The 25000-nt window shown below is 43.3% G+C and overlaps 1 protein-coding gene across 4 annotated transcripts in view; it reads left to right on the top strand.

Moving 5' to 3' along the window:
• Nucleotides 1-25000, top strand: part of LOC126981511 (mucin-12-like) — a 213412-nt gene that overhangs the window by 152625 nt on the left and 35787 nt on the right. For all 4 annotated transcript variants that reach the window (XM_050832623.1, XM_050832622.1, XM_050832624.1 and 1 more), the window contains 2 exons: nt 1429-1551; nt 15617-15844. In XM_050832623.1, the coding sequence (XP_050688580.1) occupies nt 1429-1551; nt 15617-15844 (351 nt within the window). The remainder of the gene's footprint in view (nt 1-1428; nt 1552-15616; nt 15845-25000) is intronic.

Below are 25000 nucleotides of genomic sequence, written 5' to 3'. Positions count from 1 at the left end.
ATTTTCTCTTTCTCTGTATCATTCTTGGTCTTCTTCTTCCTCCTCGTGTTCTTCCTCCTCCCTTTTTTTCTTCTTTTATTTCCTCTTTCTTCTTGTTCGTGTGCATATTCTTTGTATCTTCTTTTCCTCTCTTCTTTCCTTCCCTCTCTCCTCTTCATGTTCTTATTGTTCTTCTTCTTCTTGGCCTTCTTGTTCTTGCTTGTGTCATTGATTTTGTTCTGGTTCTTTTTCTTTTTTTTCTTTTCGTTGATCTTCTTCATTCTGCTTTTATTGTTGTTTCTGTTCCTGTTCTTCTTGTTCCTCTTCTCTTCTTCTTTTTCATGTTCTCGTTATCGTTCTTCTTCTTGTTCATCATCATGTTCTTACTCTTATGGATTTTGTACCGGTTCTTCTTGTTCTTCTTCTTTTATATAAATTTTGTTATCATCGTTCTTCTTTGTTCTTATTATTCTTGTTCTTAATTGGTGGTTTCCGTTTCTTGTTCTTAATTTTGTTCATGTTTTGTTGTTGTTATTGCTGGTTATGTTGTTGTTGTTGTTGTTGTTGTTGTTGTTAAGCCAAGCACTGCAATTTTCCCTCTTCCTAAATTAGTATACTTCTCTCTCTCCTTCCTTCAATTTCTCTATCACAGCACGTACGCAGGTATTTAAGGTATTCGACACGTAAAATCACGTCTTTTTGCATGAAACTCTAAACCAGGTGTTACAGTTTTCCTTTCTAATTCTCGCCTCCTTTCTGGCATGATTTCTCTTTTATGGAACATTTAGTAGAAACTTTTTTGCTATTATAAATTTGAAATGTAACGCGATTTCATTTATTCTTCCGTTAATCTTTTTTTTTTTTTTTTAGAACGTAGAGATTTCTGGTTTAGGTAAAAATTTCTAAAGTATCGAGACCATTTATTTTTCTGTATTTTTTGGTATTATTATATAAATTTCAGTTTTAAGTAAAAAAAATTAAACGTAATGCGATTTCATTTATTCTTCTTTATAATTTTTCGACATGTAATAATTTCTACGTTAAGTTAAATGTCAAATGCAACGCGAATCCATATTATCTTAATCTCCTTTTGAATATAGAAACTTCTCCTTTTGTTAAAACTGCAAAACTTACTCGATTTCACTCCTTCTTCTGTACCGCTAAAAACCTTGATTAAATTTTTCTCTTCAAGTAAAATTTCAAACGTAACTCCATTTCTAGCATTCTTCAGTACCGCTAAAGACATTGGTTTGATTTTTTTCTCTTTAAGTAAAATTTCAAACGTTACTCCATTTCACTCATTCTTCTGTACCGCTAAAGACCTTGATTAAATTTTTCCCTTCAAGTAAAATTTCAAACGTAACTCCATTTCATTCATTCTTCAGTATAGTTTAAGCCATTAGTGTCTTTTTGTCTCCTGCTAACATCAGATTTCTCTTCCTCCACCAGACTACGGGAGCGAGGAGGAGGGCGAGGGATACGAGGACGCCTCCAACGAGTACGTGAACGCCGAGCTGCCTGACGAAGGGCTCGGCGAGAGTGACAGCCGATCCTACTACGCCGAGGACCCAGGTGAGTGTGACGGGACAGGTGACGGGCGGGTGGGTGTCAGCGTTGCCAAATTATCGTACTCATCGCATTGCATTTTCGTAGTTTCTGACCAATAACTATATCAAAAACAAACAAACAAATATCAATAAATAGGAGTTTTAACGCTAACTTCAATTTTCTATCGTTATTTGTGTAGGTACGAGAGTTTGAGGCTTAAAAGTAATAAAGACGATGTGGTGAATACGATAATCTGGCAACGCTGGTGGGTGTGGTGATGAGGCGAGGAAGGGGTGATGGTGTGGCTGTGTGGTGGTGTTGCTTTGTTTATGGTGGTGTGATGTAATGCAATGGTTTGGTAATGATGATGAGACTGTGTTGTGGTGCATTAAATTAGCAAAGACCAACAAAGTAATGAAGTTATAGCCCAGGAAGTGTAGAAGTTAGGGTAGAAAAAGAACCAGGCGGAGGAGAGATGATATAAGAACCTTTGACAGAATAGTATGAAGCACAGTAACGCGAGGATGATGATCTGAAAATATGGTGATGTTCTGAATCTGGATAAACCAAAAAAATAACAGAATGGCAGCTCAGTAATTGTTGCAGCTAACTCAGAGGGAACCAGGTGAAGGAGGTATGATATTACAACTTTACCGCAGGAAAATGAAGTACAGTAACATGAGGATGATGAAATGACAATGTGGTGTTCTAAATCTGGAAAGACAGACAGCGAACGAAAGAGGCAACCCAGGAATTATAAAAGAAGTTAAAATTACGTCCAGGTGAAGGAGAGATGAAATTAGAACCTTTACCTGAGCCGACTCCACTGATGATGATGATGGTACTGTTATGAAACGAGTGTCAAATAAAGTAACAAAGAGGCAGCCCAGGAGGTTAAGAGAGAAAGGGAGAGAATGAAGGGAGGGTGGGGAAGGAAGGGGAAGATTAGAGGAGAGAAAGAAGAGGCAGGAAGGGCGGGAAGGAATGTGTTTGTGTGTGATGGGGAGATAATGAAAGGAGAAAGAAGGGAGGAGCGCTGTGTGTGTGTGTGTGTGTGTGTGTGTGTGTGTGTACATATTAGGAAACGCCAAGCACGATATAAAAAATAAAAACATTCTCAAGAAAAACTTAAACACGCACGCACAAATTGCATAACACACACACACACACACACACACACACACACACACACACACACACACACACACACACCGTTGTCATACGTCTTTGAGTTCTCGAGATTTGGGTCAAGCAAGAGTGTGTTAGTGAGGGGAGGAGGAGGAGGAGGAGGGAGAGATGGATAGAAGGAAAGACGGACGTGGGGTTTCAGAGGACGGGGTGAAGGGGGAGGGAGAGGGAGAAGGGGAGAAGGGGCTTGCAAGGGGAGAGAGGGAAGGAGAGGAAAGGGGGGGAGGGGTGGGGGATTAGGGGGGGTGGGGAGGGCCATCAGGTGCAATGCGTCACCCGTGTTTACCTGAGCAATTAGAAGCACCTTTATGACTGCTGAGAGAGAGAGAGAGAGAGAGAGAGAGAGAGAGAGACGCCTCATCAAACCCCCTAATCAATATTACCTCATAATCGCCACCATCATCTGCCTCCCGTTTTCTTCGTAACTCGATAACTCAATTTCTCCCACGGATGACTAAACCAATTTCACTGATGACGCCCTTCCCCTTAGTAACACACACACACACACACACACACACACACACACACAAACACCAGTATATTTTGCCAGTATCATATGTCACTTTAATGAGAGAGAGAGAGAGAGAGAGAGAGAGAGAGAGAACCTTACCCACCTTCATAGCACTCAAGGTCTTTGCGGTCCCGTTGCAATGAAGGAAGACAACAGCAAAAACACATCTGCATACCCACACGCCCCAGACCCAGACCAAGATGAAAAAGAAGAGACATTGTTGGGTGCAGTATCGTCACCTTGAGGAGCAATTTATTATGTTTTTTTTGTATTTCCTTCTTTGTTTTCTCTTTATTTTATTTCCTTAACGAGCGCCATTCCGTTGTTTCGTGTTTTTTTCTTTCCCACGGTCATCATAATATACGTTTCTCTCTCTCTCTCTCTCTCTCTCTCTCTCTCTCTCTCTCTCTCTCTTCCTTGTTTTTCTTGTTATTCTTGTTTTTGTTTTGTTTTTTGCTCTTTGTTTCTTCTTCTTTTCCTCTTCCTTCTTTTTCGTCTTCTCTTCTTCTTCGTCGTCGTCTTCATCGTCGCTTCTTCGTCTTCTTCTTCCTCATCTTCTTTTTCATTTTATTCTTCTTCCTTTTTTTTCTTCTTTTTCTCCTCCTCCTCCTCCTCCTCCTTCCTCTCAACGTGTTCTCATTCTCTCTCCTTCCCGCGAGCGACAAAGGAGAAAAAAACAAAAAGAAAAAATGTACAATAAGTCAAGTCAAGGTTAGATTTGCGCGCAGAAGCCTCTCTCTGAAGCCTCACCGGTGTCTGCAGGAGGTCAAAAGCTGCTCTAGTTTAGTTGCTTTAGTCTTCCTTTTTATTCTGTTCTTAATTCTTCTTCACCCACTCCTCGTATCTAATCTCTTTTTATAGTCATTGGAAACTTATCTCACTTCCCATCAGCTTTTATATTCTAGTTTCGTTTCCCTTCGGTATTTAGCTCTTAATCTCCTTCATCTTTTCTTGAGCGCATCTAATCTCTTTTTATAGTCATTGGAAACTTATCTCACTTCTGCTTCTCTTTTCTAGTTTCGTTTCCCTTCGGTATATAGCATCTAATCTCTTTTTTTCAGTCAGTCGAACCTCCTCACTTCAGCTTCATGTTTGGTTCCTGTAATTCTTCTATATTCCTTTCATCTACTCTTATGTCGGTATTCTCAGATGCTTTCTCCTCTCATATCTATTTATTTCCAAAGGCCTGAAAGGAGATAGATAGGTCGGGTTCTCATGAGTTTTTCGTCACGTTCACGGTCATACAGAAACTTTGTCAGACTACCAGCAGGGTCATAAAACTACCCATGGTGTCCCCCAACAGCTCCTATGAAACCCTTGTCAAATATGCAATCTTGGGTTACGATAAGTTTAGCAGTATGGGAATTTTATCTTTTCTAACCCTAACTACATTCCAGTCTCCCTCCATCTTTCTTCAGCCCTTTTTGGAGGCTTCTTACTTATTCTTAGAGCTCCATTCCTTGTCCTATTACTCCATTTCTCTTTCTTCCTCTGCGTAGGCTCCGAAATGTTTAGAAATAAGGCGCTTAGTTGTTGTTTTTCCCGTTACTTCTTCATTCCAGTCTCCCTCCATCTCTCTTCAACCCTTTTTGGAGACTTCTTACTTATTCTTTGCGCTCTATTCCTTTCCTATTACTCCATTTCTCTTTCTTCCTCTGCTTGGACGCCGAAATGCTTAAGAATATGCCCCTCAGTTTGTTTTTTCCCGTCACTTCTTCGTTTCAGTCTCCCTCCATCTCTCCTCAACCCTTTTGGAGGCTTCTTACTTATTCTTAGAGCTCTATTCCTTTCCTATTACTCTATTTCTCTTTCTTCCTCTGCGTAGGCTCCGAAATGTTTAGAAATAAGGCGCTTAGTTGCTGTTTTTCCCGTTACTTCTTCATTCCAGTCTCCCTCCATCTCTCTTCATCCCTTTTGGAGGCTTCTAACCTATTCTTAGCGCTCCCTTCTCTTCCGTATTCTTCCGTATTCCGTATCCTTCTTAGCTGTTTTTTGGTCCCTCTAATCCTCATTAATCCCTCTTAGCCTACTCACGACACGCCCAAATGCCATTAATCTCACCCGGACCTCATCTGCATTCCCCAACATTCCCCCAACTTTCCCCGTTCTCTTTTACCCTCCCCGACCAATCCCCGTTCCACTGTAGCCTTCACACCCGTTCTCTGGCACCTCCATGCTTCCCCAACTCTTCCCCGTTTCCCCTTAGCCATTTCACTCCTTCCCAGACCATTCCCCGTACCCGCCTAACCTCCCCACTTCTTTGCCTTCACTCTCAATGCCTCCCCAACTCCTTCCATACCTCTTGTTACGTCCCCTACCTTTCCCCAGCTCCCCATAATCTTCCCCATCCATCTCCATCCCCCTTAACCCTCCCCACTTCTTCCCTACAACCCCAATCCCTCCCCACCTCTTTCCATACCTCTTATTACCTCCCCAGCTCTCCCCATCCCCCCTTAACCTTCCCCACTGTTTACAATGCCTCCCCAGTAATCCCCTGCAACCCCCTCTGGCTCTCCACCCCCCCCCCTCACCCTCCTGCACCTCCCTGACCACCTCTCCCCCCTCCCTCCCACGCCTTCTCGTAGTCCCCGTAACCCAGCAAGAGGTTCCGTTACTCCGTCCTTCAAGAAGTCGTGTGGTGTCCAGCTCTGCCACCAGAGGGCCGATTAGGTGGTGGTGGTGGTGGTGGTGGTTGTTTTGTTGTTGTTGCTTTTGTTGTTGTTGTTGTTCTTCTTCTTCTTCTTCTTTTTCTTCTTCTGTTGTTTTGTTGTTTTTCTTTTCTTTCTCGTATTTTTCTTTTTCTCCTTGTTTTATTTTTCCTTTCGTCGTGTTATCATTTTTATCATCATTATACTTCTTCTCCTTTTATCATCATATCTTTAACTATATCCAGTGCTCCTCGACTGCTATTTCTCTCCCTTTGTCTTTCCTTTCCATTTTTCCCACGTATTTCTTTAGCTCTTGTTTATAATTCTACTTACGTATATCTAATTCCCCTGTTCTTACGCTTCAACTCATCTTTGTTACATTCTTTCTCTTCCTGCATATTCCTCCTTTTATTTTTCCACCTCTCGCTATATCTTTTTCTCAACACTTCAACTCTGTGACATTCCTCTTCATACTTCCTCTTCCTCTTTCCTCCTCTTCCCGACATTCCTCTTCCTAACCGTTCCTCTGGCTTCTGGTAACACTGTCGGTGGTGCTGAGGGCAGTGCTGAAGGCCGGTCACGATCATCACATCAGCACTCATATCTATTAAAACCGTTGATGCTGACCGTACCGCTTTTAGTGATCCCGTTGGTGAGGCTGACGGAGGCGCTGATGGCGATTCTCTTGGTCTTGGTCTTGTCGCGTCACGGTCATTACCACCTGTGTATAGAGTAACATCTGCTGGTCCTTGCCTCGCTCCTGCTTGCGGTCCGCCCGTTCAGCATGACAGCGTGAGGGACGGCCAGCTGCTGTTGTCGTCGTCGAACTCTTGCGTAACGTTGCGTCTCCTCCTTGTTGTGGCGTACCGTCGTGTTTAGAGCAGTGTTACCAGATGAGCGTGAGCATAACATTGTATTTTCCGGATTGTGGCTCATAAATATTGCAAGAAGACATCAATAATTACCTCCTCCTCCTCCTCCTCCTCCTCATTTTCCTTCTTCTTTTCTTCTTCATCTTCGTCGTCTTCGTTTTCCAGTTTCTCCTCTTCTTACTTTCCCTCATTCTGATCCTCCTCTTTCTCTTTTCTTTTCTTCTTCTTCTTCTTCTTCTTCTCCTCTTCATTCTTTTTCTTTTCTTCCGTCTCCATCTTCATCGTCTTCCTCTTTGTCGTCTTTATCATCATCATCTTTTTTCTCTTCTTTTTCTTCTTCATCTTCTTTTTCTTTTTCTTCGCCTTATTTTTCTCCTCCTCTTCATTCTTTTTCTTTTCTTCCGTCTCCATCTTCATCGTTTTCTTCCTTGTCTTCATCATCTTCTTTCTCTTCTTCTTCTTTTTCTTCTTCTTTTTCTTCTTCTTCTTTATCTTTTTCTATAAATGGATATCGCTAGCTGTGTACGGGCGATAGTTTTTGACCAATAATCGCTAAATACAATAGGCCGTGTACATTACAACAATCTGGTAGCAACGTTGGTCTACCTCCGAGTCTTGATACGATTAGTTACGCGATAGAGTTTCCAGAAGAGGAGTTGAGACTATAATGGGTTGTACTTTTTGTTATGTGATGGCTGGAGTTTATGATCGCTCTGTGCTTTTGTTTTGTTTCAAGTTCGCATCCTGTTACCTTGTTGTTGCCTTGTGATTTGATTTCGTACGGTTTGTTTCGCGGTGGAGCTTCCGTAAGGGTTGAGGCATTAATAGGTTGTTGTTTTTTTGTTGAGATGGGTTGGGTTTATGATCGCTACGTGTTTTGTTTGTCTCGAGTTCGCATCCTGTCTGTAGCCTTGTACTTGTGATTTGATTCGTACGGTACCTTATGCTGTAGGAAATGAGTTGGTATGATCATTGGTATTAGATGGATAGGTAGGTAGAGAGATAGATACATAGATGAACAGATAGATAAATAGACAGGTGCATAAATAGACAGATTGATAGATTCCTAGATAAATACAGAAAGATAAACAGAAGATTGATAGATTGATTGATAGGCATGCAAATAGACAGACAAAGAGGGGCAAAGTAAACCAACTTATAGCAAAGCATCTGTCAGTCCATTCCAGAGAAGTCATCGTACAAAAAAGATAATATACAACTATCTCATTATGATCTTTTCCTCAATCAATTCACATCGCCTGCAGACTATAATCAGGTCTTTTTTCTATCCTCAACACCTCCATGACTTCGTATTACTTACCTGTCAGTCTTAAATTTTCACCTTGAGTAGCGCCGTAGCAGTAAACCCGATGAGGTTTTTCAATGATATATAAGGTTAACCCCTTTTCCAGTGTCATACAAGCGCAATGAATCCTCACGAAGGCTATTTAACTCCACACACGACTCTCTACTCCTGCTCACTCCTATTCTATCCAAATCCCTTATGCAAGAGTTAACCAGCATTTTCAATCTTTCATTCACTCCTCAAAAATCGGTCTTATTTTTTTCTTCCTGAAGTAGCGCTAGTACCAATATATATGTGATCTACGAAGTCCTTTAATAATATGTAGTTTTAAACTCTTCCTAATTACATACACGAGCGATAGAGCATCATGAAGGGGTTTCAGCTCCACATGAATCTCTCGAGACACTAAACAATGGAATCTACTCAACCGATAATGGAATGATTTGCATATGTGAATAAGGAACGCCTCTAATGATATATACAGTTTTAAACTCCTCCTAATAGCATACACACGTAATAAACCACCACTAAAGGTCTTCAACACCACGTAAACCTCTTGAGCTACCAAAGGGGTAACAGACAGTCTTAATTTTATTCTTGATTAGCTCTAATACTAATAACATAAGTAAACCCTTGGAAATCATTATATCTATACAGCGTTCAACCTTTACTAATGCCATATGTTCGCAATGAATCACCGCAAAGGGGCTCCAACATAACGGAAACCTTAGCAAACAAAGGAATCAACTTATCCAATGACGGAAGGATTCGCATATGTGATCTGAAAGTCCTTTAATAATACACGTCGTCTTAAACTCCTCCTAATGGCATATACGTGTAACAAATCACCACCAAGGGACTTCAACTCCACATAAAACTCTTGAGACACCGAACAAAAGAATACCGATGACGGAAGGATTTGCACACTTGTCTGGCAACTGTGACTATGGACAGCGGCAGGTAGCGGGACGCGCCGCCAGAGGGTATCGCTGCCGTCTGTCTGCCACCGCGCTACCGCCTGCCCCGCTGTTCTGTGGCGGCGTGACGGAGCACAGCGCTGTAAATCATGCCGCCCCCCGAGCCCCGTTAGGTGTAGACGGAAAGACCGACGGGAAACTGCTGCAGGCGAGGCGGAGAAGGGCATGAGAGTGTGGGAAGGAGGGAGGGAAAGACTGGAAGATATAGGACTGGATAAAATTATAGAAGGGAAAGACCGGAAGATATAGGACTGGATAAAATTATAGAAGGGAAAGACTGGAAGATATAGGACTGGATAAAATTATAGAAGGGAAAGACTGGAAGATATTGGACTGGATAAAATTATAGAAGGGAAAGACTGGAAGATATAGGACTGGATAAAATTAAAGAAGGGAAAGACTGGAATAGAAGGGAGTGTAAAAGGATGGAGGGAAGAAAGGAATAGATGGACGGAGATAGAGGACAGATGAAGGAAAAAAGGAATGGATGTAGGAAGATTGGAGGACGTAGATAAAAAGACAGACTAAAAGATTGGGAGGAAAGAAGGGAATAGATGGATTGAGATAAGTTATTTGTTTGTATACTTGTTTGTTTGCAGTATATTAAGGCAGAAGGGAGGATAATGAATGAAAGGAAAAAAAGAAGAGAAGGAAGGACAGGAAGGATAAAAGATAAAGACGGGAAGATTAAGATGAAGGAGTGAGGAGGAAAGCAGATTTAGTAGGTGAGATTTTAGTGTTTTGTATTGTTTTCTAGCATAGCGAAACATACAAGGAGTTTAGAAGAGAAAAGAATAAGGCAAAGAGAAATTAAAGGTAATCCCTCAATAAATACCGTTCTCAAAACCATCCACTGCAATAAAAAGACATAAAAAAGTGCTTCAGCGGTTTCTTAGTAAAGGCCTGTACAGTAAATGAGAGCCGTGGTTAATTACAAGGGCAATTATTACTGTGGTGGCAATAGTGGCGGTGAGGAGAGCTAATCGTTCGGAACACAACGACGCTCATGATTGCTTCTCTAATCAGGAACTGTACGGAGACGATGAAGGGGAATAGCAACACACGGGAACAAAAACAATAACAACAATATCTCAACAAAAATGATGACAACAGAACCAAAATAACCGCAACAATACCAGTAACAACAACCACAACAACAGCTACAACTATTATACTACTCCTACTACTACTACTATTACTACTTCTACTACTACTACTATTACTACTACTACTTCTACTACTACTACTACTGTTATTTCCGGTAACTTTAATTCCTTTTGATATCATTGCCATTGAGAGAGAGGGTGGAAGGGTAAGTTAAACAAATAGTCCAGACACGTTGGGAAACACACACACACACACACACACACACACACACACACACACACACACACACACACACACACACACACACATTGACCTTTCACACTGCATTCCCGGCCCCGATCTGCAACGGCCTCGCTTTGTACTCACGAATTAGTTCAATCAACGACGTACCTGCAACATGTTACCTGTGCTCGGGGTATTTAATTAGGCAGGTGTGCGATACTCTCTCTCTCTCTCTCTCTCTCTCTCTCTCTCTCTCTCTCTCTCTCTCTCTCTCTCTCTCTCTCTCTCTCTCTCTCTCTCTCTCTCTCTCTATCTATCTATCTATCTATCTATCTATCTATCTCTATCTATCTATCTATCTATCTATCTATATCTTTCTCCTTTCCCTCTTTTGTTTCTACTTTCCTCACCACTTTTTTATCTTTTATTTTTTTTCCTCTTCTCATTTCCTCCCAAACCTCTTTCTCTCTCCTTCCCTTTCTCTTTCCTCCATGCCTTTCTCTTTCCTACTTTCCTCTCCTCTCCTCTCTCTCCTACTTTCCTCTCTGACCCTGCATTTCTCTCCCTCTCTCGTGAACTCTCCCAAACTCCCCCCTTTCTCTCCCTCCCTCAGACACGTTCTCTCCCTCCTTCTCTCCCTCTCTCTCTCCCTCCCTCTCTCCCTCCCTCTCCCTCTCCCTCCCCTGTGTTCACTCATGGTTACTCTTAGTTCTTCACCTTTACTCGCTTGTTTAAGTCGTGTGTCTCTCTCTCTCTCCCTCTTCTCTCTATCTCTCGCTCTCTCCCTCCGTCTACCTATCTCCAACCACCTCCATCTTTGTTCCTTCATCTCCTTCATACTTACACTCCTCCAGTCGTTCACCCACTCCTCCTCTGCCTCCATCGGTGAGTGTTGTTGTGGTGTTGTTGTTGTTGTTGGTGGTGGTGGTAGTGGTAATGGTGGTGGTGGTGGTGGTGGTGATGGTGGTAGTGGTTGTGATGATGCAAATTTGTTAGTTATTGTCGTTTGTCGGAAGGAATTTACCGAAGTGACCTCCTCCTGTTACACACACACTCACACACACACACACACACACACACACACACACACAGGTAACCTCGGGACTGACAAGGCAACAGGTACAAGACGTTTACCTGAACTATTGAACCATGCACACCTGTGAGAGAGAGAGAGAGAGAGAGAGAGAGAGAGAGAGAGAGAGAGAGAGAGAACTAACAAAAACATGTCGAGACCAGGTCCAGTTTTCTGAAGTACTAATGATCTTTTCACCACTTTCTCGTTCATTTCCATTAATTAAACTATGAACAAAACAGACAAACACACAAAAAAAATAAGATAGGACAATACTTGCGACCTTGAAGAGCGGACTTTCTTATTTTTTGTATCTCGCTTTTCTTTCTTCTTTCTCTTTTTTTTTTTTTTTTTTTTTTTTGCCCTTGACCTGCCTCCTTTACTGTAAAATAATACCTACATAAGAACATGAGGAATCTGCAAGAGGCCGGTGTACAATAATAATAATAATAATAATAATAATAATAATAATAATAATAATAATAATAATAATAACATAAGGAGTCTGCAAGAGGTCGGTAGTTCAATGCAAGGCAGCTCCTGTGAACGTAGCGCCACCTAACCTCACTATCCATGACTTAACCTAACCTCTTCTTGAACGTACGAGTATCTCTCTATAATATCTATCCATACTACTACTTATACTAATACCAATAATACAGGAGATGAAAAAAAAACAGTATAATGGCGTTCAAGTATATATTAATTAGTCACAGGTAAAGGTGTGTGTGAGTGTGTGACAGTAACCAACCACACCTGACGAACCACACCTGTTAAATCACACTTGACTGTAATTAAGACGCTATTGTTCTCGTGGCGACATTAGGTACGTGTTCGCGCCTTGGAGTAGACAGACAGACAGACAGTAATGATTTTGTTCGTTGCTTTAATCGATTTTCACTGCCTCCTTTGTGCGTCTGTTCTTCCGGTGTTATGTTATGAGCTGCTATTGTTTGGTTTTTCAAGTGTTTTCTTTGTTGATTTTTTTTTTTTTTTTATTATTACTTCTCTGTCAAGTGATTTTTATTGTTTTATCTTTTATATGATTTGCTGGCATTTTTTTTTTTTTTTTTTTTTTTTTTTCAATGTTTAGTTTTGTTTTATGTTTTTCGTCATATTTTTTTGCATTCATTCACGTATTTTTTTTTCCCTTTCAAGTCCAAGTTCTTTCCTAATTTTTTTTTCTGTCGTTTCCTACTTTTAATTTCTGTGTTTATATAGCGACTCCTTTCATTATTTCGCTTACAGGCTATTTTTCTTTTGTTTTGTTTTTTTCATTTTTTTTCTTTTTTTTTTCATTCAAGTCGAGGGTCTTCTTTCTTATTTTTTACTCTGTCGTTTTTCTTTTTAATTTACGTATTTCAGCGGCGGTTCCTTTTATAATTTTACTTCGAGGCAATCTTTTTTTCTTATCTATTCATGAAGTCGAGATTTTTCCTTTTTTTCTGGCATTTAACTTAACTTCTGCACTTTTTAAATGGCACCTCCTATCACTTCTTCTTCGAACTTCTTGGCTATTGTGAAATCTTTAAATTTAATCATCATCAAATTCCAATAACTGTCAGTCGTGTGGAAATAATTCAATTCGACTTTCTCATTTCTCAACTTTCAACATCGTGCATTTTTTTTTCTCTCTCTCTTTAAAACGAACGAGCAATGGCGACGGTTATTTGCACTTATGAAAAAAAACAATCAAGTTACTTTCACCGCGCACCGTTTTCCTGTTTTATTATTTGGCTTTCCTTTCAATCACAAAAACCACCTCGGCGTTTCCACTCTCTCTCTCTCTCTCTCTCTCTCTCTCTCTCTCTCTCTCTCTCTCTCTCTCTCTCTCTCTTCTACCTTTTTTCTTTTTCTTCTTCTTCTTCTTCTCTTCACTTTTTCTATTCTATTTCTTCCTCTCTACGGACTCGTGAAAGTGTGGCGGCGGAGACTCGCTTGAAGGGCCCAAAAGAGATCCCTAAGCAAAAAGAATTACCTGATTTGTTTACGCCTAAGAATTTTGTGTGTGTGTGTGTGTGTGTGTGTGTTTGTTGGGCGTTTCCCTGGTACATGCATACACGACTTTCCTTGGTGGCTGATGTGTTTACCTGTAGATGGGGTGGAAGGGGAAGGGGAGAAGGGGAGTGGACGGGTGTGGGTGTGGGAAGAGAAGAGGGGGGAAGGGGAGCGTTTAGGTGTGTTGATGCATAAGTTTGGCTAGATTGCATCCCCATCCCTTATTTGTTCTTTCTCTTCCTCATTTCACAAGGCAAACAACATCTGGTTTCTTACACGATTCAAACTATTAGCGTTCTTCTTGTTATACGATTAAGACTCCATACACGGTTAAAGGATTCGTTCTTCTCTTGTTATACGATCAAAATCAAAACACGTATTCGCTATACACATGTATGACTCGGTAAAAGAAAAGAAAACCACTTATTTCCCATTTTCTTTCCTTTGTAGATTTTTTTTAAGGATGACTTGCTTATATACCTGGTCTCTGTGTGTGTGTGTGTGTGTGTGTGTGTGTGTAGTGGGCGCACACCTGTCCAGGTTACCACGGGGCCAATCGCTGCAGACTCCTTTTTCGGCGTATAAGACGCGCGTGGGAGATTACACTAGGCGTCAAGGTCACGTGTGTGTGTGTGTGTGTGTGTAGTAAGTGGGCCGGGTATCAACTTGCCACATATATATTTAACACACACACACACACACACACACACACACACACACGTCACTGTCAACATTGCCTCACGTGCGTCACCTGAACAGTAATCAGTCTCCTCCTCCCCTCCTTCCCCCCCTCTCTCTCTCTCTCAATAATAATAAAGATAATAATAATAATGATAATAATAATCACTGGACGGGGCAAAGACCGGACCCGAACAGGACGGGGCGGAGGCGGGGTAAGGGGGCGGGGCGGCCTTGTCCTGGGACGCAACACCACCACCACCACCACCTACACCACCACCACCACCGCTACCACCTGCCAGTCCGCTAAGGGAGGTCATACAGCTCGAAGGTGGAGTGTGTTGCTTGTGGTGTTGATGTGGTGGTGGTGGTGGTGATGGTGTACTGTGGTGATGAGCCTTTAGTTGTGCATGTGGTGGGGTGGTGATGTTCTGGTGATGTTGAAATGATTGTGTGAAGTGGTGATGTAGAGTATAGTGGTGTTGTGGTGTTGTATGTGGTGGTGTTAGTGGTGTTGTGGTGTTGTATGTGGTGGTGTTAGTGGTGTTGTGGTGATGAGGTGTCCATGGCGGTGCACTGTGTATTATTTTCGTGCCCAGAAACCTCCATTAATTTCCGTGGTTCACACACACACACACACACACACACACACACAGTACACTATCGTTTTGACATTACTCTCTCTCTCTCTCTCTCTCTCTCTCTCTCTCTCTCTCTCTCTCTCTCTCTCTCTCTCTCTCTCTCTCTCTCTCTCTCTCTCTCTCTCTCTCTCTCTCTCTCTCTCTCTCTCTCTCTCTCTTTCTCATACAATGGTCCAGGAAAATCAAATCACACACTGCGGGTAAAATATAATAGTGTCCCCATAAGACGTGTGTGGTAGATTGGGTGTGGTCGGGGAAGAAACTGAATCGTCATGATTGTATTGTTATTGTTGATGTTATTGTTGTTGTTGTTGTTGTTAGTGGTGGTGGTGGTGGTGGTGTTTTCGACATAGGTGGCTCAGTCATTTGACATTATTCACTTGCAAGAAAAAATTATTAAAATGTCATTATCATCATCATCCTCAGGCATTACCAACATGGCCTTTTTTTTCATCTTCCACACTTTAAGAGTCCTCAAAGCCATTCTGTCTAACTCAATATTTAATAAAAACGAGGATAACTATAATGAAAGCACTAACATCCTCCTTTTCCCCCTGTAAGAACGATAAAAACACTAACACTTATTTTTTTCAATCTAAGGATAAAACAATAAAAAAATATCCTCTTTTATTCCCTTATAAGAAAGAGAAAACACATATTTTTCTCCTTTTGAGAACGAAGAAAACACTAACACACTCTTTTTTTCCTTTTGAGGACTAGAAAAACACTCACATTCACTTTCTGAGAACTAAAAGACACTAAAATTCTCCTTTATTACCTGTTGAAGACGAAGAAAACACCAATATTGTTCCCCTTTCCCTTACAAGAACGAAAAAAAATATACAACCTCTTTTTTTCCTTTTCCACAGCCGGGCTCGAAGTCATCCTTGAGGAGCCCGAGGAGGAGTACTGCAGCTCACACGTGTCGGAGGACGAGCTCAGGCGGGACGTGGACATCACCTTCGAACTCAAGTGCGAGCGGAGGTCTCTGGACGGGTCTGAGGGCATCGGCTCGGCGGAGGGCGACACGCAGTCCTCGGGCGGGTCAGACCATTGCGTTGAGGAGGACTGCGCGAGTTCCGGTATACACAGTGAGGGTGAGTGTTCTTGAGTGTCTTGTTATTTTTGTTTGTTGGGTCTAAATTTGGTTGGTTGGTTTCGTTCTCCTCTTCTTCGTCTTTCTTCTTCCCTTCCTCATTTTCCTCCTTCTTTTCCTCCATTTTCTCCTCCTCCTCCTCCTGTTTTTCCTCCTTTTCCTCCTCTTCTTCCTCCTTCTCCATCTTCGTCTTTCACCTTCTCTTCCTCATTTTCCTCCTTCTTTTCCTCCATTTTCTCCTCCTCCTCCTGTTTTTCCTCCTTTTCCTCCTCTTCTTCCTCCATCTCCATCTCCTTCCTTTTCCATCTCCTCCTTTTCCTCTTCCTCCTTCTTCCTCAACTCTTTTGCTCCTCTTTTTACTGTCTTGTGTTTGTGTATCGTTATTTTTGTTCCCTGCTTCTACTTTTTGTTCTATTATCTGATTTTTAGCTATTTTCTTCTGTCCTTTCATATTTATCTTCCTCCATCTCTTTTCTGTATCCTCCATCTCATGTCTCAATCCTCTATATCCCTTCGCATCCTAGTTCTTCGTCTCGTTTCTTCATTCTCTTCGCCATCAACCTTTTTCTCTTTAGTTTCTCTTTTGTTTAGCTGTTACTCTTATGATTCTTGTTCTCTCCTATTCCTCTCCTCCTCCTCCTCCATCATTGCTTTTTCTTCTTCTTCCCCTCCTCCTCCTCTTCTTCGTTTGTCTTTTCACTCCACTTGGTTTGGTATCATTATCCCATTAAGTGTCTCCAGAAGTCGTCAACAGGTGTTCTCTGCACGCGAGGTAAGAATGGAAGGCCGTTTTTAACTTTCGCGTAGTTTCCCTTAAGAATGACTCGCAATGTTCGTTTTCTCTCTTACGTTTTCTCCCGCGAATTTCGATGCTAAACTTGAAGAAACATATCGTGGCGCTCACTTTCGTATAGGGATGACAGAGCTGTGTTTTCGAAGTGGATATATGACTTACTACCATTGCCACTACTACTACTACTACTACTACTACTACACACACACACACACACACACACACACACACACACACACATACACTCGACTCACAACCTGATGATCCCTGGTTCGATTCTCCGATGAAGTAGCAACGTATGGGCAGTCTCCTCCCCACGTAGCTGTAGATGGGTGGCATAAGGAGGGGGGGGCAATGTCTTTAGAGCCGGGAGTTACTATAATGTATTTAGCTTGACACTCATAAGATATAAGTAGGTGAACACACACACACACACACACACACACACACACACACACACACACACACACACACACACAAGGAGACATTCATTGGAGGGTTATTCGAGACATAAAATATATAGAAGAATGATGAGGCACGTGACTGGCGATGTTTCTGCTCTGTTAATGTGACTGACCCTCCTCTTCCTCCTCCTCCTCCTCCTCCCCCTCCCCCTCCTCCTCCTCCTCCTTATAGAATTTTCTCTCGTTCCAAAGTCTGGTTATCATTTCAGTCACGCTAAGACACCTGCATGCTATAGGTCAGAGAGAGAGAGAGAGAGAGAGAGAGAGAGAGAGAGAGAGAGAGAGAGAGAGACTAATTACCAAGTTGAAAAGTCATTAAAACAAACTTATAACATTAAATAAAAGTCTCTGCGTCATTTAGGTATTATTTATCTGCACTTGACCGTGAATATATAAAAAAAGAACGTGAATTTTCTCTTTATATTTCTCTACACGCGTCGCCGCTAACAAAACTAAATTCAATCTCTCCAAAAAAGTTTAGTTGGTTAATTGAATGTTTTGCTCCCATGATTCCTTTCTTTGTATATTTTTTTTCTTTCTTTTTACTAAAACGCGCGAGCTTGTTTACTAAAGAAAGGCTGAACGGTTGAAGGGTTTGATTTGAGGGTCACTTTCACGGAAGCTGAGAACGGCGCAGACGAGAACGAGCGAAGGGTGTGGCCGAAGGAAGTGATGGGCTAAGAAGAAGAAGAGGAAGGAAAGACGAAGGAGGAGGAGGAGGAGGAGGAGGAGGAAGGAGAGTGGTAGAAATCAAGAAGCAGAAGAATGTAAGCCCAATAATAACAAAAGAAGCTGAAGGAGAAAGATTAAGAGGAGGTGGAAGAGGAGGAGGAGGAGAAGGAGGAAAAGAAAATGGCAGAAATCAAGAAGCAGAAGAATGTAAGCCCAACAATAACAAAAGAGAAAACAAAAAAAAATGCTTCAAATTATACTTTCGCTGCGGGTCGTTGTGGCGTGGTGCCGCCGTCGCCGCCGCCGCCCCGCTACGGTCGTGCAAACATCACACACGAGAGCTCCCGCCAGGCCGCCTCCCTCCCGCTGGGCGTCCCTTCCTCCCTCCCGGCGCCAATCTGGACCACAACTGTCTCTTCTCATTCCCCGCGTGGCCTCGACCCCGCCAGCACCGCCTCCTCCGCCTCAGGGTCGTCCTCGGTTTGCTGTCGTGTGTGTCCCCAAGTCGCCTCTTCCGTGTTAGTGTCACGATACTCGTTCTCCTTGCCGCCCAGTGCTCCCTGTAGTCATGGCCGCCCCTGACTCCTCCCTCCACATCCTATCACATCCTCTGAAGCCTCCCAAGGATCTCCAGACGTGTGCTATGGAGTCCATCGGCGTAAGTGTTCGTGAGGACGCAGACTGGGTACAGGGCGACAATCTGACCGTGACTGATGGCCCTGATGAAACAACGACCTCTGACATGTCGATCGGTGACCTCGAGATGGATAGTGTGGCTGAAGTTGAGGCCGCCGATGGAACCGTCTTTGAGGAAGCTTCGAACGGTCCAGCAAAGCGCCCTTATGGAGGTCACGAGAATGAGGGACAGAAAGGCAAGACTAGAAATGACACTGGTTCGCCGATCCCTCAAGAAGCTCAGCCAGCACCCGATGACTGCTGTTCAGCGTCCGTGGCCTGCAGCGAGGTGCTCCCCGTCGTGTTCGCGTGCAGCGTGGAGGACGTGAAGGCCGCGGACGAGCCCGTGCAGCGCAGCCTCAGGATCTACCGCCACGAGGCCAGCATCGTCCTGAGGCAGCCGAGGGTCTTGTCATGTCACCGCGTCGACGACCAAAGAGACGGAGGGAGGCAGGCGAGGCAGGAACCCCAAGAACCAGCCGATGCGAGCCCCGGTGATGACCCTGCTACCCTGGGGGACATAATGGACCCGCTGGAGGTCTTGAGTCACTCTGAGGCTGAAGACCAACCCGCAGGCGACGACAAGGACACCCGAGGGAATAACAAGGCGGAGAGAGAACATGGAGGAACAAGTACCGATCCAACACCGGACAGTGACTCCCTCGCGCCCGTGTTCCTGTTTCTGGTGACGACGGCGGCTGCGGTGACGATCATGGCGGCGGTGGTGCATCCCTTCGGCGCCAACCTGAGCTCCGGCATCATCGCCATCGCCGTCTTCCTCTCCCTCAGTAAGTGGCACACGTCCCTAGTGACTCCCGGCGCCGCGGCCTCACGCACGCCCCGTCACGCACGTCTTCCGCGGGTTCACCGGTGCACGAAAACGGTACATTATGGCCGTGGTTCCTGCCGCTCCTTTTATTGCTGTTGTTGATGCTAGTGTTAGTGTTAGTGAGTCTGGGATGCGTGTCAAGAGGAGGGGGGAAGAAAGGGAGGGAAGCTCGTGCGTTCTCATACACCTTGTGAATTTGTACTAGAAACCGTCACGGGGGAAGGGTATAATAAAAGCAATCCTGTAAGTTGTGTTTTAAGCGTTGTGTTCACGGTCTGTTTTCATTCATTTACGAGTCTTTGGGTCGTATTATAAAACATTTCGTCGCCCAAGTTCACATATTTGACATGGCTTTCGTAGGAGCTGTAGGCCTTTCCAGGGGTAGTTTTATGACCCTGGTGGTAGTTTGACCCTTCTTCTGTGCCATGAACCTTAAAAAAACACTCATGAAAACCCGATTGATCCCCTCTTTGACCTTTAGAAATAGTTGATGTGAGAAGCGATGGTGTCTTAAAATACAGCCCTTGGACCCACATTCCCAAACATTTCGTGGCTTACACTCTCAATAAGCTTTCATAAGACTTTCATAGAGGTTGTGGGTATTTGCATGGACAGTTTTAGGAGCCTAGTGATAGTTTAACAAAGCTTCTGTACCATCAACGTAAAAGACACTCCTGCAGCGTTACCGGAGATTATCGTACTCAAATAATTTATTATCAATCTCAGATCCCAGACTATCGTACCAACACAGATAACGTCATTCTATTTAAGTTTTCATTGCAGCCGTTGACTATAATGACGTATCTTTGCAATAGTTATGGGTCAGAAACCGAAATATACATTGTGCTGAGTACGATAATTTGGTAACGCAGTACTCATGAAGACCCAACCAATCCTCTTTGTGGCCCTTGGAAATAGTTGTTTTGAGAGCCTGAAGCGTCTGAGACCAGGGACCCTGAGGTTGGTACTGTAAGACATTCTCGCTTCTCACATCAACTATTTCTAAAGGTCAAAGAGGGGGTCAGTTGGGTTCTAATGAGTGTTTCTTTAGTTTCACGGTACAGAAGAAGGGTCAAACTAACACCAGGGTCATAAAACTACTCCTGGAAATGCATACAACTCCTACGAAGGCCTTGTCAAATATGTGTTCTTGGGCGGGGAAATGTCTTATGATAGGACCCTTAGCATCCTCAAAGGGGGAAGGAGCACAAACGGGGTCTATTACCTTTACCGTGTGTTCTAATTAATTAATGTTACCTGAGTCGCCGTATGTCTTCCCAGGTGATTAGTTAGATGATTAATTAGGCAGGTAATTAGTTCCTCACGTGAGCTTCGATTTCGCCGATTATTACTGTTAAAAAAAAGAGTTAAATGAATAAGTTAAGCGTTGAAGAATAAATTAAGCGGTAAACAAATAAGATAAGGAAGACGGATAGGTATTGAGAGAGAGAGAGAGAGAGAGTCATACCAAAAAAGTGTAATTTTGAGCCTCATTTTTGTTGTTATATGTTTATAGAGAGAGAGAGAGAGAGAGAGAGAGAGAGATTCCTTCCCATAGCTCCAACACAACAAATCGGGTTCTTCGGCTTCTCAGCTTTCTGTTCTAGTTGAGAGACACTTCCATTTCACGCTCTCGACTCATGACCGTGAAAAGGCAAGTTCCCCCTCTCTTTACCTCTCTCTCTCTCTCTCTCTCTCTCTCTCTCTCTCTCTCTCTCTCTCTCTCTCTCTCTCTCTCTCTCTCTCTCCTCGTAATAGCGTTTTTCCTTACTTTTTTCTATTTTTTTCTTAATTTGACGAACATTACCTGCGGGCCGCCGATAATTAGTGTAAAGAAGTAACATTAAGCTAGAAAAAAGGAAGAAAAAGTAGTGAAAATGGGCATATGAGAACCAATACCAGATTAAGACTCATACTCTTAATCAAATATATCGTCGCCTTGGAACGTTAGCTTGAAAAGGCTCTCTCGTAGAAGGTGCCAGGTATTCCAGGGACTGTTTTCTGATCCTAACGATATTCAAACACGACTTCTGCTCCATGAACGAGAAAAACACCAATGAAAACCTGGGTAACATTCTCTATGGCATTTTAAAATAGTCGTAACAAGGTCCAGATAAGTTTAAGACCCCTCAGCACATTAATATAAGCAAAAAAAAACTCACCTGTACCTCACTCCTATATTACCTGTGTGTCTTTTTACCTTACTGTTGAAATGTCTCTCTTAACCGTACTCAAAATAGCCCTTCGACACGTTAATATAGGCAACAAATTACACCTTACCTCACCTTTACTTACCTTTAATCTTACCTGTGCTCCCTTGAATACCTTGTTAATCTTCTCTATGGCATTTTGAAATACTCGTAATTGGGTCTAAATAAGTTTAAGACCCCTCAGCTCATTAATATAAGAAAGAAAAAAACTCACCTTTATCTTACTCCTATGTTACCTGTGTGTCTTTTTACCTTACTGTTGAAATGTCTCTCTTAACCGTACGCAAAATAGCCCTTCGACCACGTTAATATAGGCAACAAATTACACCTTACCTCACCTGTACTCACCTTTAATCTTACCTGTGCTCCCTTGAAAACCTTGTTAATCTTCTCTATGGTATTTTGAAATACTCGTAATTGGGTCTAAATAAGTTTAAGACCCCTCAGCACATTAATATAAGCAAAACAACTCACCTCTATATTACTCGTATATTACCTGTGTGCTCTTCTTTTTACCTTCCTGTTGAAATGTCTCTCTTAACCGTACCTAAAACAGCCCTTCGACACGTTAATATAGGCAACAAATTACACCTTACCTCACCTGTACTCACCTTTAATCTTACCTGTGATCCATTCTTAGACTCACTGTTGATTGCCCCTTAACTTACCTTACCTTTATCTTACCTGTGTGCCCTTCTTTTGGCCTCACCGTTGAAATGTGTCTCCTAAAGTAACAAAAATAGTTCCTGGGCACATTAATGTAAGCAACAAACAACACCTTCCCCTTTATCTTACCTGTGTGCCCTTCTTTTGGCCTCACCGTTCAAATGTCTCTCTTAACGTACCAAAAATAGTTCCTGGACACACTAATGTAAGCAACAAACAACACCTTCCCCTTTATCTTACTTGCGTGCCCTTCTTTTGACCTTAGCGTTGAGATGGCTCTCTTCAACGCACCCAAAATAGCTCAGTCTGGCCCACGGAAGACAACACTAAAGTTACGTAATGAAAGACCAAAACATCGACTTCGTGCCAAACAGGAGTCAGTTTTTCCCCTCCTCCTCCTCCTCCTCCTCTTCTTCTTCCTCCTCCTCCTCTTCTTCTTCTTCCTCCTCCTCCATGACTCGGCATTCCCCTCATAAGCCTCGAACCTTTAACATTCAGCATTTATCAGCCACACGCGTTTTTGTTTGGTCTGTTCCGCTCCTTTCCGCATTGCTGCCGAGAAGAAATGCACCCCACCCACCCCCCTTCTCTCTCTCTCTCTCTCTCTCTCTCTCTCTCTCTCTCTCTCTCTCTCTCTCTCTCTCTCTCTCTCTCTCTCTCTCTCTCTCTCTCTCTCTCTCTCTCTCTCTCTCTCTCTCTCTCTCTCTCTCTCTCTCTCTCTCTCTCTCTCTCTCTCTCTCTCTCTCTCTCTTCGACCTACTTTCTCCTTTCAATATCTTCATCTCTTCTTTCCTTTCCTAATATCTCCAAGTTCTCACCCTTACCCTTGACTGCCTGGTTCTGACCCCCCTTCTCTCCCCCTCCTTCTCCCCCTCCCATGCTTTGTCTCCCTCCCTCCCTCCCTCCCTCCATCAATCTCTCTCAGTCTCCCCTTCCCTCCTCGTTCTCCTTCTCTCCGCTTAAACACGCTTATGCAATTGGTAATGTATGCAGACACACACACACTCTCTCTCTCTCTCTCTCTCTCTCTCTCTCTCTCTCTCTCTCTCTCTCTCTCTCTCGTTATCTATTATTCTGCTAAACAGTACATTTCCGTTCTCTTTTCTCTCACCTGAAACACCTGATCGGTTGTGTAATTAAGGAAGGTAATTAAGTTATATATTAGTAAGATAGACACAGAGGATCAAATTGTATCATTATCATCACTATTATCATCAAATACAACAGTAGAAAACAACGGTATGATAAACAACGTGTGTCTGTGTTGCAAGGTATTTATCATTATCAAGAACAATAGTAAGATAGAAAGATATTGTTTACATGTGTCTGTTTAGCAAGGTATGCCCACAACAGCTGGTGGCCTCTATAGCATTAGCGGCCACCCATTCACGTGCTCCCCCGACCCTCCGTTGCTTCACCCCACCCATCGCCCTTTCCGACACGGCTGGGACGCGGCCAGGAGTAGTTTGTCGGCCGTCCAAATCTGTGTCAAGCGGTACAAGTCACAGGTGTTTGGAAAGGGCTACTACAGTGACACCCTTAACACACACACACACACACACACAGCTGATTCAGTCGTCATTGCTCTTTTTGCCTTTCCTCTCCTCTCCTCTCCTTTCCTCCTCTTCTCCTTTCCTCCCTCCTCTCCTTTCCTCCTCTTCTCCTTTCCTCCCTCCTCTCCTTTCCTCCTCTTCTCCTTTCCTCCCTCCTCTCCTTTCCTCTCCTTCCTCTCCTACAGCTGATCCAATCGTCCTAGCTCTCCCTGCCTTTCCTCTTCTACCTCTTCTCTTCTCTCCATCTCCTCTCTCTCCTCTCCTCTCCTCTCCTCTCCTCTCCTCTCCTTTCCTCTCATCACCTGCTTGCTCCACCCACCCGGATACGAAACAATTGATGTCGTTACAGCTATGCAACTAGTTTTAACACACACACACACACACACACACACACACACACACACACACACACACATACGCCATGCCCTTGAAACACAATCACAAATTAACTTTTTTTGTCTCCTGTGCTTGAGTGCGAGTATTATCTCCAACTAATCGAACACACACAGACAGGAAGGATGAAGGGGAGGGAGGAAGGGGGAGGGGGGTGGGGTGGAGGGGGTGGAGGACGACTTTGAAGGTTGGGCCGCGTCGTGCAAGGGACTAATGAAGAGCAGGGAACGTCTTGGGTTTTGTTGGGTGTCTGTTGGGATGCTTTGTGTCCCTCTGTTTGGCTTGAGTTTTCTTCGTTTTCTCTTCTCTTCTTGTCTCTTACATTCTATTCTCTCTTCTTCTCCTCTCTTCTCCTGCTATGACTTGTGTAACCTAATATGTTTTGGCTTTACTTCTCTTCTCATTTCTTCTCTTCTCTGTCTCTTGAATTCCCTTGTCTCTCTAATATGCCTTGACTTTCTTCTCTTCTCTGCTCTTCTCTTCTTCTTGCATTGCCTTGTGCTCCTCGATATGGCTTGGCATTTCTTCTTCGTATGGCTTAAAAGGAAAAACAAGCCTTCTCAGCTGAAGCAGTATTTCATTAAAGGCAAAATCAATGGGGATGAGAGAGCGAAGATTCCAGTTAACTCTTGCATTAGAAAGAAGGACGAGCTGTACTTGAATGAAACGCAGCAAAAGAGAGGGAGGAGGAGGAGGAGGAGGTGGACAGTACACAAGGACAAATGCTAATGAGGAGGAGGAGGTAGCTGAGTGGAGGTGGAGGAGGTGGAGATGGTGGTGGGTGGTGATGAAGCTGACAAATATAGAAGTGATGCATACGTAGTAGGTGTGGTGGTGGTGGTGGTGTTGTGGTGATGAAGGTGGCGGGGGGACGAAAACGTGACTGGTAGTGGGTGGGGCGT

The sequence above is a fragment of the Eriocheir sinensis genome, chromosome 48, assembly GCF_024679095.1.
Source record: "Eriocheir sinensis breed Jianghai 21 chromosome 48, ASM2467909v1, whole genome shotgun sequence".
NCBI classification, from domain to species: domain Eukaryota; kingdom Metazoa; phylum Arthropoda; class Malacostraca; order Decapoda; family Varunidae; genus Eriocheir; species Eriocheir sinensis.
The sequence above is the reverse complement of the archived record's forward strand: the minus strand, read 5'-3'. Positions and strand labels throughout refer to the sequence as shown.